The sequence below is a fragment of the Boleophthalmus pectinirostris genome, unplaced genomic scaffold (genome assembly GCF_026225935.1).
Source record: "Boleophthalmus pectinirostris isolate CB_2022bp ecotype Guang Dong unplaced genomic scaffold, ASM2622593v1 HiC_scaffold_22, whole genome shotgun sequence".
Lineage (NCBI taxonomy): Eukaryota > Metazoa > Chordata > Actinopteri > Gobiiformes > Gobiidae > Boleophthalmus > Boleophthalmus pectinirostris.
In genome coordinates, this window is record NW_026571190.1 from 16,000,075 (window position 1) to 16,013,882 (window position 13,808).

Consider the following 13,808-nt stretch of genomic DNA (forward strand, 5'->3'; position numbering starts at 1 on the left):
CAAAACACATGGTCTGGCTCTGAAGTAAAAAGGAAAGAAAAAAATTACACAGAGGACTGAGTACAGCAGGGATTTGTGCAGAAGCAACAAAAAATACACTAACCTGTAAAAGATAATATAGATTTTGTGATGCTTACACATTTGAGAGACACTCTCTACAAATAAGGATCTGTGATTGAGCTATAAGTATTGTCGTGACAAGTCTGTGATTGGATTGTCCCACAATTTTATGATGCTTGGATCTTACTTTTTAAAGTGTACAAAACTGTAGGCATATCTTCGAGCAATTGATACTTTGCAGTGACATCGTGCTGGGGGTTTTCTAAACATTCCACCATTAGAGATACATGTAGCAGTTACCGTGGTTACATAACACTGACAATAAAGTTATACGATTGTCTGAAAATTTAAGAAAAAACACAAAATAGATTTAAACAGCTCATTTCCAGAAGCCTGTGATCAATATGAGTGTTCATGGTCCTGTTTAGGTGTTTGATTTTCAATAAAAAGGTGAGAATGACTAATCGAAAAACTGTTGACTAATGCTATCTTGTGACTGTAATTTTACGTGTGAGAGACTTGTTTAACAGCACATAAACCAGCTCTTTCTGGTCAAACTGGGCTAAAATAAAGCTCAGATTACAGTATATCTTGAGCAACAGAGCTTTTTAACAGAGTAGTGCTTCCAGTTAGCATCACACCCCCAGGGAATGTTGATGCTGCAAAGTACTTTTAGAGAAGAGTTCCTGCTCCAAACTTTTGCCCCAGCAGCCTTGAAGAATGGGTTAAATACAGAGAAAGAATATATTCATCTAAACCAGGGGTCTCAGACTCGCGGCCAGGGGCCAACTGCGGCCCTCTTAAGGATTTTTTGCGGCCCTCCACTTAATTCCAAAGAATAATGTCAGTGTGTGGTAGATGTACGCACAATCCCACCCACCTACCGCGGGCCGCACTGACAGATGAAGCTGCAATCGGTGCCCGTGCAGATTCGCAACAAGAGATTATTAATGCAGCTTACATCACAAAACTCAATTTACAGTAGTTATGAAGCAACGAGTCTAAGTGGATCTGTTAATACGAATACACGTGTACATACGGCATTTTTTTTCTTGCAACCACTATTTATCGAATACTCAATGCGGCCCAGCCTCACTCAGACTTTATCTAATGTGGCCCCCAGGTAATTTGAGTTTGAGACCCCTGATCTAAACTAAATGGCATGTAATATATTTAATTATTATGCTAATTTAGAGCTACGGTCAACTACATGAAAAAGATGGTAGATTTGCTTCAGGTAAAATCAATATTTAATTTTGATTATGTGATCCATGCCGCTGCTGTGTCTCTGTGATGAAGAGGCTCATGTGTGAATCTTAATGCAACCTTTAAAGCCCATGTCCCACAGCGCTCACTGTAAACACATGTGACTTTTAACATGAATTACATTAGAATTACATTAAACCAACGCGTGTCATGTGCCCTCGTTTCTCTTTGCGCATATTCAATTCCTTTAAAATATTAAATATGAAGATTATATTTACTGTTACATAAGCAGATTCCAGTGCATGCAAACTTTTAATTACATTTCGTACATATATATAGTATATATATATAGAGAGAGAAAGGCACAAATATATCTCCATGCATGAAACAAGTAAGTGTCAGTGTTTGCTTTTGACCATTGACATGCCCCTTGTCTATGTAACATCTAATGACTGTGTACAAGAGACAGGACATCTGTAAAACAATATATAATCATATTTGGAACATGCATTAAAATAGCATATTTTCAAATTCATTATATGTGATGACCTCAAATGGTGATCATCACATATATAAAATATTATTTCATAAACACTGAACCTGACCATTTCAATTAATCAAGATTTTTATCAACAATACCACCACACATCTTTAATATAATCAAATATATTTGCATTTTTAAGGTTGTATATTATGCAAAATTGACTCTTGTTAGCCAGTTATAATGTTGTTACTACAACAAAAACATACCCAGACTTGTGTTTCATTTCACACATGTTTGAGTAACCTTTTGTTATTAGTCTGTCTACTTCTCCAAAGCTCAGATGCCATGTTTCACCTTGTGATGTCATGAAACATTAGTTTTCATGTTAACCCCTACCTTTTACCTTTAATTCTGATAGGAATTTTCCAGCCTGATGTCACCCAAATTATTCTAGGTGTTCAGAGTTTTAAAACACTCTGGGGCACTTCCTGTATATTACCACATGACATCACAAGGTGGAGTGTATTCAGTTTGTGAGAAGAACTCATCTTAAATATGCAGGATGTGTGTGTTAAACACATTAATGAAATAAAGCACAACTCCAGGTTTGTTTTTGGTGTAGAAATAACATTATAGCATAGATCAGAATATAGCACATTATGAGCCCTTTAATGTATATACATGATGAAAAAATGTAATGATAAGTTATGAAGTGGTCCAGGGATACAGACATGTGTTGTAACTGCTGAGTGAATATGTCTCCCCAGTCTCCAATGTTCCCACTTGATGAGTCAACAGTTGCCTCCTTACATCCTTTGCTCACTTGATTCCTTACTCACTTCCTCACTTCCTTGTTAATTTGCTTCCTTATCTCCTTCCCTGTGTTCTCAGGCGTGTTCATCACTAAAGGAGATGTGGGAGTGGGAACCATTGTTGGGTCTGCTGTCTTTAACATCCTCTGCATCATTGGAGTATGTGGCTTCTTCGCGGGACAGGTATGACATTAGAGAAAATATAAATTTACAATTTGCTTATTTATTTATTTGACAGAGACAACACAGTCATATAGTCACAGGCAGAACATGCAGCTGATGTGATGCATTTAAAGTTTATAGCTATTGTTAATTTTCAACTCCCTGGCCGGGCTTTTCATACGCTCAACAGTTCAAAAGAGTTTAAAAGTGTAATCTTTAAACACAATTTGACAACATTGCAGTTTCATGTTTCAGATATTCTCACATTCAAACACACATTCATAAACACACTCAATACTTACAAACTTTGGTTTGTTTATAAGCAGGACTTGAGCCTTGAGGTGAATATCTTAAGCTCTGTTATGCACTTTAGGTTAGGTGGTAGTGAGTTCCATAGTTTACCAAATTGATATGAAAAGACTGAATATCCAAATGTGGTTCTGTGGTGTGGGATTGTACAGTTGTTACTGGAGATGCTTCTGGTGATTCTGTTGCTTGTTTGTCTCTGAATAAATGTACTTAGTGGCTCTAGTCCTAGATTATGAATGCATTTGAATATTAGATTAAGATCATATAACTCATATAGTAATATAGTACAGTAAGATTAAAATATAATAATATCTAATTAAAAACAATAATTTTATATATTCAATCAAATTCAGTAGATTTTTCAAAATATAGGTGTACTGAAAGAGGACAGTGGATACAAAGATGGTATTAGATTGGCAGATATTTAGCTATTTTTCCCTGAAGGGAAATAGGTGAAAAGGTAAAAGATATAAATAATTAATTTGAAGTGCAAAATATAGCCACAGGCACATGAGTGTTAAGTGCAGGAGTGTTGTGAAGTACAAAGAGCCCCACACAGTATCTGCACCTACACATGTACCACACAATCAAAACAAAGAAGAAGAAAAAACTCCCTCACGTCTGTGTGTGTGTGTGACAGATGAACACTTCAATATCAGTAACATTATTAGAAGTTGTGTAATAAGTCAGAGGTGGTGAGTGGTGGTTGGAGAAGCTGGTGGCACAAATTAGCAACTTTGTTTCCGTCAGTCTGCCCCAGGGCAGCTGTAGCTACAATAATTACTAACCACCAATGTGTATGAAATGAATGAATAACACACAAAATTGTAAAGTGCCTTTGAATGTCTGAAAAATTGCTATATAAGATCAATGCAATGTTATTATCATCTACTAAATATTTTTTTTTTCTGTTAAAAGCACACGCATTATACGTTTTACTTCCATCTCTTTGACCCTATATATACATATTTAAATGCATTTATTTGTTGCATTATATGAATTACAAAGTTACTATATGAACCCAAGCATGCAGCCTAAAGGGAAAAATCTTTTTTGTACTTTCTGTACTATATCCAGCTCCAGTAACGGTTATGTTTAAGGGCATCTTGAATAAAGTTTATACCACAATAATATGCAAATCTGAAAATTTTCTATGAACAAAGCAAAGTACAAATTCACTATTTGCATTTATAACATTTGTTTCATAATATTAAGACTGTCTCACATTTGTCTCACAATTGTTTTCTTCAATTCCACCACAAAACCTCCATGCATGATGTTTCTTGTGTAGATGTTGTATCTTCCCTGTGATCATGAGAGAGGGGGGGGGATCAGGACCTCACATGGAAATGAGCTCAGAACGAGGATAAGCTGCGCACTGAAAAATCTATGAGCTGGACTCACACCGTAATGCAATCCCAGATTGTGGATTATATAATCATATCAGATAATGAGAGCTGCATAACGGGAGCAGATCCAGATGTGGCACCAACTACAGCAAAAGGGCTGTACTTTGTTATGGTTTACCTATTTACTTTAAAGACATTAACTACAACTAAAATGAATTTAATTACAAAAATGTATAAACAATTTGGAGAGTATTTTTATTAGAAAGTCTTTGTGTAAGTCAATTGTGTTAATAGAAGAAATCTACTGTATATTGCAATCAATTTTGCTCTTCTGGTATTGAACATATTTTGAACAATCATATAAATGTGTGTTAACTGTGTTTTGTTAGAATAGGTAGTCAAATAATAACACAGTGGTTGTCTTAAAGCCTCCTGACCTGTGCTCCTGCATGTGCTCAAGTTGTGTGGGAGATTATGAATTAAAATTGCCTGTTAGTCACTGCATTGTGCTTCTCCTCCGCTCCTCGCTCATTATATAAACTCACCTTGGCTGTATGTAGGAAGTTGTCATACAATAACTTTCAGTACTTCAGAAGGTCATGGGGGTGCTGGTTTGTTTACATCAGTATGGTAATGATGACAGAGGCATTTGAAAAAAGGAGAGGAAGAGGAGGCTGATCATCTTCTTTTATCCCTAGGCGGTGAAGCTTTCTCATTGGGCTCTGCTTCGAGATTCGATCTACTACACCTTTTCCATTGTGGCCCTCATTGCTGTAAGACAATGCGTGCACAAACACTCACATATGTTCAGGCAGTTGTTAGATGATTTCAGATTACATAATAGTTCTGTATTTTCTTATATATAACATGTTCTCTAATATAGATAGTCCTTATATTTAATAAACACTCTGCATATACATATAGTGGCTCATTATTGTAGATTAGATTAAAGCCACAGTATGTAATTTAGCCAAAAAAAATAGACTTAAAGGTGTATTGTGTAACTTTTCTGGGGGAGGGGCCATCACCTTCTTGTCTCCCTGGAGATGTTATTTATTTTCCTGAACTGTTCCGTGTTTGACATTAAACACATCTATCTAGCATTTATTCATTACAGGTGTTTCTGCTGCTAAAAAATACAATAATTCTCTCTGTGAATAGGGTTGCCATTCCACAGATCTGACCTGTAATGTAGCCAATAGTTGTCTCCCTTGAGATACATGTAGATAGGTTTAATCTCTACCGTGGAACATTCTGGACAACCCAATAACATCTCCCTGAAGACAAGCATGTGACAGATCCTACACAAGCAAAGTTGAGCAATGCACCTTTAAGTAAAAATATGCTGTGTGTTTTTTTTTTTTTTTTTTATTTGGTTGGTGTTTATACCGTAACCTGGAGGCGGGTCACTTCAAAGAGGTTCATTTTGGTCTTCCAATATTATTTTCAAATAAAGGTTCTTATTACAGATCTGTGTGTTTCGAGCAGGATCTCCTCCTGCTTGTTTCCATGGAAATGTTGTTCCTTTGACTATAATATTCCATAGTATGGTGTAATAAATATCTTATCTCCATGGAGAATGTGTGGTTAACCTGGTTCACCTCCAGAAAGTTACATATTGTAGTATGTTGTATTATTTTATTATGAGCAAAGACTTCCATGTAAAATATATGTAAAGTTTTATTGAATGTGAATGTGTTGTTGAACAATCCCTCTTTCTGTTATTTGGGGGCATTTTAACATTTTAGAAATCCAAAGATGGCTTAAATTTAAGATGTATTTAAATGTGTAATATTAAATATTATTATATTATTAAATAATATTAAGTAATATTTCATATGTTTTCTATTGATATTTAATGTTTTCAGTTTTTAGAATCAGAAAAAAATTGTTTTGAAATAATGTAAACCAATGCAAAGCCAAGTTAGTTTCCAATCTAGTTTAAAGGAATGGTTCAAATGTTTTGCTTCTGTACTGTGGCCTTATGCTCCCAGTGCAAAGGGTCAGTAATGCCCTCTAGTGTCTTGTTATTTCAATTGCAATGTGTGATACTTCCAGACAGATATGTGGATACAGTTCTGATCTTCCCTTTTATTGAATTTTTTCAGTTTATCTATGACGAGAATGTGTGTTGGTATGTATTTTTATCTTTTATATTTAAGCTTTCAATACCTTTTTTTCTAAATTCATCTTACATTTGTGCAGGTGGGAGTCGCTGGTTCTTATACTTATGTATGCAGTCTACATCCTCATTATGAAGTAGGTTTCTCCGTAATATCTGTCCATATTTGCATGTAGCCGGAATTAAGTAGAGATTTCTTATTTCAATTAACTTTTTTTTTTTTTATAGTTTATTGAATTAATTGTGCATCTAAAAGATCTATTATATCACCCCGTTTGTGACAAAGTGGTAAAGGCAAAGTTGACAATATTCAGTTCAATTAATTTAGACTGTTGCACATTGATTTTCTTATTATTATTCATTTTCATGACATACTGAAATTATTAAAGGGCCCACATTACAGTGTTTTCTGATCTATGTTATAATGTTGTTTAATCATCACAAACATAACTGGAGTTTTGTTTCATTTACATGTTTAACACATGAACCATACATATTTAGGCTGAGGTCTTCTGTTCCACACTCTTTTCCACCTTGTGATGTCATGTGGTAATACTGGTGCTCCACTGTGTTTTTAAACTCTGATCACCTTCATAAAATAATTTGTATGATTTCTGTCCTGGAATAGCCAAACTCTACTGAACTAAAGGTAAAAAGGTAGTTGTGAACTTGAAACCACCTCATGACTTCACAAGGTGGAAGAGAGCAATTCAAGCTTTGGAGTTGCAGACAGCCTAATAAACCAGGATTTCTCAAATGTGTGAATGAAAAAAACACTCCAGGTTTGGTTTATGAGGAGGTAACAACATTTTAACATGACTTAAAGCTGTCAAGAGTCAAATTTGTGGTTTGTGGCCTGTAAAGCTGAATTATTCAATGTTTTTAAATAATGAATAACATGTTTTATTGCATATGTTTTAACCCTCAAGAAAGTGTATTGCAAAAGCAGAAATTATTGACAGACCACACACTGTCTTCATCTAATTAGAAAACTTTTTTTTTATTAACATTGTGAGAACCAGCTTTAATGTTATGTCAGCCACACAACATTCACAAAATTATGAATCAGATATGGTATCCAAAATGTTGAATAATAATTTGGATTACTACATTTTACTTTTTTGAGTAATAATAATAATATTCATTTTAAGTAAGAAACTCTTTGCTCAAAACTGTTTTCAAGAACTCTACCAACCTCTGCATGCACATTACATAACAACAAATTGAGCTTGTCTCCCATCTCTCTCAGATTCAATGGAAGGGCACAGCGTTACTTTGACCGGCGAAAGAAGGGCTCGGTGAACTTGGCCAATGGTCTGACCGGCAGCACAGACCTGGACGATGCTGTCAGCTGTGATGCTACTGCGGTGCTGCTAAAGAAAGGTAATGAGATCTCTGCTTTCTCTGCCCTCCAAAGGCCTGAATGTTTCATCTGCTCATCTCATCACGCTCACATTTGCATAATACAAAGACAGAAGGGACACAGCGGATTAGCTATTTATACTTGTGATAACCTAAAACATGTGAGACTGCCCAAGTGAGGTTTTTACAGACAAAATGAGCATTCAGTCTTAAATGAACCAGGATTTACAATGGCCAAAAGTCAGGAATTATGCAGGACTTCAATTGATTGTTTTCAGTTTCTAAATGAGTGTACTATGTAGCTTCTGTTTGTCCCCATGGAAATTAATGTTCCACCTGGACTGTTCCACAGTATGGCATTAAACATATGTATCTTTGATAATTATTATATTTTATGTATGCCTATATAAATTATATTTTCATAGGAAATTACTGATAGGAAAATCTACAACTAACATTTCCATTTGTGACTGTTTAGATGCATCTTACTATATAACTCCACAAATCTGCACATTAACAATGCACATTTCAATCCTCCATCATTTATACATTTTAGACCTATAAAATGTTCTAATGTAATTTGGAAATGAGCCACATACTCGTATTTCGAAGACTGTCCTATGCATTGGTAAGACCAAGATTAAACAAGGTATAAGCTAAAAGTAAACCCAATTTAAAGCAAGTTTAACCCTAACTGAACTAGGAGTACTAAACAAAACACTGCACAACTCCACATATCAACATTTTTTACAAAGTTACTTAGAAGTGTGTGACAGCTTGGTTTGTTCTTAATACTCCTCACGGTGAAAGTGAGTCTGCTAACTGGGCCCACAGGGTTTTCTCTCAGAGCAGTGAAGCAGCTAAAGGTGTTCAGACAGACACACTGTTTGGATGTGCTACAGTCCAGCGCAGTGACCCAAAACTTAAAGGGGCACATTTGTACTTTTGTTCGGCCAAATTTAATCTAATTCTAATCTAATTGTCAGGTGCTTTGATATCATAGAAACAATTGTGAGGTTGTGCTTGGTAGTTTTGTAGCAATACTAAAACATTTTTATGATGGACAGTCAAAGGTAATTTTCCAGCCAAATATAACAGCACCATATAGTAGTTTCTCATTGCTTTATTAAAGGTGCATTGCATAACTTTTCAGGTAGAGGGTCTGTCAAATGCTTTTCGCCATGAAGATGTTATTGCTTTGTCTGGAATGTTTCATAGTAAAGAATTAAACCTTTATATCTTCATACTAGACCAAGTTACAGGTCAGAATCTGTCAGAATGCCTGTTTTTCTAAGTATTTTAAGTTATAAAATAAGCTTGAGCTTTTTAATATCATACTGTGGAATATATTGGACAGAGCAATATATCAATAGAAACAAGCAGGTGACAGACCCCAAACCAAAAAGTTATGTAACTGAAATTATTGAAATTGACATTGAAATTAATCTGTTTAATTATATATTCAGGTTGGTTGCTGGTTCGTTTGTACTTGGATGGGAAACTGCTGGGAAAATCAGGTGCCATGTTGTTGTGACCGTAGGCAAGGCACTTAACACACATTTTCTAGTATGAAAGTGGAAGACGAAAGCCAATCTGCGCCATTGGCTTCCAGTCTGTCCCAGGGGAGCTGTGGCTACAATAGTAGCGTGCCACCACCGGGTATGGAGTGAATTAATAATGCTCTGTAAAAGCGTCTTTGTGATATATGTCTGTGAAAAGCGTGACATAAATAAAAACTTACTTATCTAGGTAGCATCAGCGTGGGTAGCATTGGGTAGTCTCTAATTGATAACAACCAGGATACTAAATGTTAAAGGTGCATTGTGTAACTTTTTGGTTGGTTAGGGGTCCATCACCTGCTTGGATATGCCACTGCTCTGTCACAGTATCACATTAAACAGCACTACCTTACATTTATTCAATTACAGGTGGTTTTACTGCTCAAAAATACCTAGAAAAACAGGCATTCTGACTGTGAACAGGGTTGCCTCTACACAGATCTGACCTGTAACTTGGTCTGGTTTGATGCCAAACTGTGAAACATTCCAGACAAACAATAACATCTCCGTGGAGAAAAGCATTTGTTGGACCCTACACTAAAAAAGTTACACAATGCATTTTAAGTGTTTGTATTACTATCCCTGTACATGTGTCATCTCCACTACCTCAGATTACCAAAAGGAAAAGTGAGGCTAATGTTTTGTATTTTATTTTGTGTTTTATTTTGTGTTGTGTTTTGTGTTGTACTTTGTGCGTAACAGCAAACTTCCAGTGCGCTCCATCAGTGCTGATGGTGGATGAGCTGTTGTCTGCGTACCCACACCAACTGTCCTTCTCTGAGGCTGGGATGAGGGTTATGATCACCAGCCACTTCTCCCCCCGCACACGCCTCACTATGGCCTCACGCATGCTCATCAATGAGGTAAGAGGTTTTAAAGACAAGGCAAGTGTATTTGTCTTGCCGAAGTAATTCAAAGTTCTTTACATTAAAAAGAAAGACAATAAAATCACAATATAAACAAATCAAAGTCTGGTTTAAACAGTATGCCTTTGTTAAGGTTAAAGCTGCACTATGAAACTATTCTGATAGAGGGTCCATCCTGGTTTGTTAGTTTGTCTATATCTTCAATGCTCAAAAAGCTATGTTGCACTGTTTGATTTTATGAAGCGGTAGTTTTCAATTTAACAGCTACCTTTAGTTCTGCAGCCATTGGCAATTCCTGAGCTGAAATTATCCAAATACTTTTAGTCCTCTTTTAGGCCCTTTAATATCTTTATCTTATGACTCCAAAAAAAAAAAAAAATCATGTTTTGCATATAACCGAAGTGTACCTGGTTGATATTACACTTCAGTTTCTTCACAGCCCTTTCTTATATATATTTTCCAGAGACAAAGACTGATCAACACTACAGAGACTCGGGTGAACCGCTTCACTAATGGGGACTCGGAGCCCGTCCCCAGGTCCCAGGGCAGGTGGGGTCTGGAGAATGGAATCAGTGCCATAGAACAGGGTCTGAACGGGAGGTGCAGACTGCAGAGGCTTGAGTCTGGGAACGAAACAGAGAATGAGACAGATGACAATGACAACAACGAAAATGAAGGAGAAGGAGAGGAAGACAGCAATGGGCCACTGGTGCCATTCAAAGTGCCAGGTACAAAACTACTACTATAGTAAAAAGAAATCTCCAGTGATAGTGTATCATTACTGTGACAAGATTCAATGAGAATTTACAATAGTTGGGATTGCAGGTGATGCATATGTCCATTCATTCTGTATACCTGAAATGTGAATGAAATTTCAGAACATTTCTTGTGATGTTAAAGAGGTTGTACCTCTATTTATTCATATAATGGTAAATGGTCCCATTTTCATATAGTGCTTTTCCACCTTCAAGGCACTCAAAGCGTTTTACGTCGAGGAACCACTCACCCTTTCATACACACACACACACACACACACACACATTCACACACATCTCACCCTCACTGTACGCAGACACTGTGTACACAGACGCACTGCCAACCTGTGGGTCAGTGCATCTGACCACTCAATCAATGTTTATTAAGTCAAGAGTGGGATTCAGTGTGTTTTCAGAGTGTTTTCCCCAGTAGCCAGTACTAGTAACTATTGTTATTGCGGCTCTTGAGGTTAAAATGAGACTGTCTACATCTAATTATAAAGCTTTGTATTCTCAATTTACCAGGAAATATGGAGTTAGTATGCTAGTTGTTGTTAGCATTACCTTGAGGGTGAAACTGCTCTCTGGCCTTCTGGTGCCAGAATGTTAGGACTGTGTTAAGACACAAAGACCCAAAGGCGTCTGAGATGCACAGTGGAAATGTTGCAGCAACATCAGCTGCAATATTTTTGCTGCAGCAAAAGTTGAATGTCCCCCAGGATCAATAAAGTATCTCTCTCTCTCTCTTCTGCAGCTGACTGTTGTAACAAGTTGAAGTGGCTGTTCATGTGGCCTCTCTCTCTCCTGCTGTTCTTCACTGTACCAAACTGTTCCAAACGGCGCTGGGAAAGATGGTTCATGGTCTCCTTCTTCACGGCTACCATCTGGATTGCTGGCCTCTCCTACATCATGGTGTGGATGGTGAGTGCACCGGGTCATGTGACAGCTTTAAGGGCCTGAATCCCATTATGAACCATGAGTGTTGTAGAATAAAATGTAGTAGTTGAGGCATGAAGTTGAAGCATGATGTTGGAGTTCTAACACAGGAGAAATTCATTTACTGCCAGTATGGACCCAGCACAGACCTGGCTATGCTTCTGTTGTAGGAAGTATTATACCGCTGATGATACAGGCTAAGATAAGAGGGACTGAGCAGTGAGAGCCCTCAGTACAGCACAGAAATTGAATTTCTTTAACAATGAGTCATGTTTCAGAATGAGCTCACCACTTGGTCTGTTCTATCACTTTGATGTTGAACCATGACACAGAATCAAGTGTCTGGAATAGTCAGTTGTTTCTGCATGGTTAGACTAAATAGTCCATGTCCATGACAGTTGTTTTCATAAGGTTATGGTTCTCATCAAACAAAATGCCTTTTATCTATCTCCATGAAAAATTAACTTAAATAAAATAACTTTAACTTAACTAATAACTAAATAACTTTCTATTTCTATGGAGGTGACGTGCCATCTCCAGAATGTTACATACTGTACTATTTTTTTGTTTTTTTGTTTTTCTTTTTTTTCCCCATTTATTTTCGTAACTCATAGTTGTCAGAGGCACATTTTAAATTTATCCAATCCTCCTTTACAATTCAATAATGTAACACTAATCTAGCTCCAGTGCTCTATTACTAGTACATGTAATTTCTACAAGTATGAAACATATTTTTTGTTTGTGATTTCTTTTCAGGTGACGGTAATTGGTTTTACACTTGGCATCCCTGACGTCATCATGGGCATTACCTTCCTGGCAGCAGGCACCAGTGTCCCAGATTGTATGGCCAGTGTCATAGTGGCAAGACAAGGTACAGTCACACACAAAAGCTGGAATACAGCTCACTAAATATTTTTATACAAGCGTAATGCAAACATTTCATAATATAATAATAGAAAATATTTGCCTTTTCAAAGTACCATTGTTTACAGAAGAATTAATTACAATAATATAAAACAATACATGTTTCAACTTCTGGTCTCGGTTGAGGAATACATAGGATTGACAGCACTACATCATCACTTCAATATTTCCTGTCCACGTGGTTCATAATGTACAATTTAAAACAAAATATTATATCTTTTGAAAGGTAAAAGTCCTCAAAATGAAATTTGAAATGCATTTTGTTTAATATCTTTCCATTGTTGTAAGGTGACCTGGAGAGTCTAGACAGGCGCTTACCAAATGTACTATTATGACTTTTGAGGGCAACATGTCTTGAGATTGCATGAGAATGACAATGTTGTTGTTATTGTCCTTGTCACAGGTCTGGGGGACATGGCCATCTCTAACTCCATCGGCAGTAATGTGTTTGACATCCTGGTGGGGCTGGGGCTGCCCTGGGCTCTGCAAACACTCTGCATCGACTATGGCTCTAATGTAAGTGCACCAGAAAGCACAAGTATATACTAGTAGTGCACCCAAAGTTAGGTCTGCAGTTATTCTAATTTTAATCTTGGTAAACAGTATCCTGTATTACAAAGAGCTAAGAAGAAAGTAGAACCCAAAACGAGTAGGTAGAATAGGGGTGTGTCAAGAATATAAATATTTTGTGATTTTGTCTTAATTAGTCAATACACTATTGATATCACAACTTGCTGTATCGATGTGAGCATTTTTGATACTTTACACAAAACCAAGTTGAGGCGGAAACTTCAGCAAATGTATCTTTTTTAGAAAATGTGAATATATTTACAATATGTAATACAGGTAGCATATTTGATTATTAAATTAATCATTGATAATATAATGGGACCCTGTAATTC

The 13,808-nt window shown here is 36.5% G+C and overlaps 1 protein-coding gene across 1 annotated transcript in view; it reads left to right on the forward strand.

Moving 5' to 3' along the window:
* The window catches only part of LOC110173832 (sodium/potassium/calcium exchanger 3-like), a 68,966-nt gene that overhangs the window by 53,151 nt on the left and 2,007 nt on the right, over positions 1-13,808 (forward strand). Inside the window, exons 6-15 of the mRNA XM_055158734.1 lie at positions 2,642-2,745; positions 5,081-5,155; positions 6,491-6,516; positions 6,588-6,641; positions 7,754-7,887; positions 10,128-10,288; positions 10,755-11,019; positions 11,801-11,967; positions 12,739-12,853; positions 13,310-13,422. Coding sequence (XP_055014709.1) covers positions 2,642-2,745; positions 5,081-5,155; positions 6,491-6,516; positions 6,588-6,641; positions 7,754-7,887; positions 10,128-10,288; positions 10,755-11,019; positions 11,801-11,967; positions 12,739-12,853; positions 13,310-13,422 — 1,214 coding nt within the window. The remainder of the gene's footprint in view (positions 1-2,641; positions 2,746-5,080; positions 5,156-6,490; positions 6,517-6,587; positions 6,642-7,753; positions 7,888-10,127; positions 10,289-10,754; positions 11,020-11,800; positions 11,968-12,738; positions 12,854-13,309; positions 13,423-13,808) is intronic.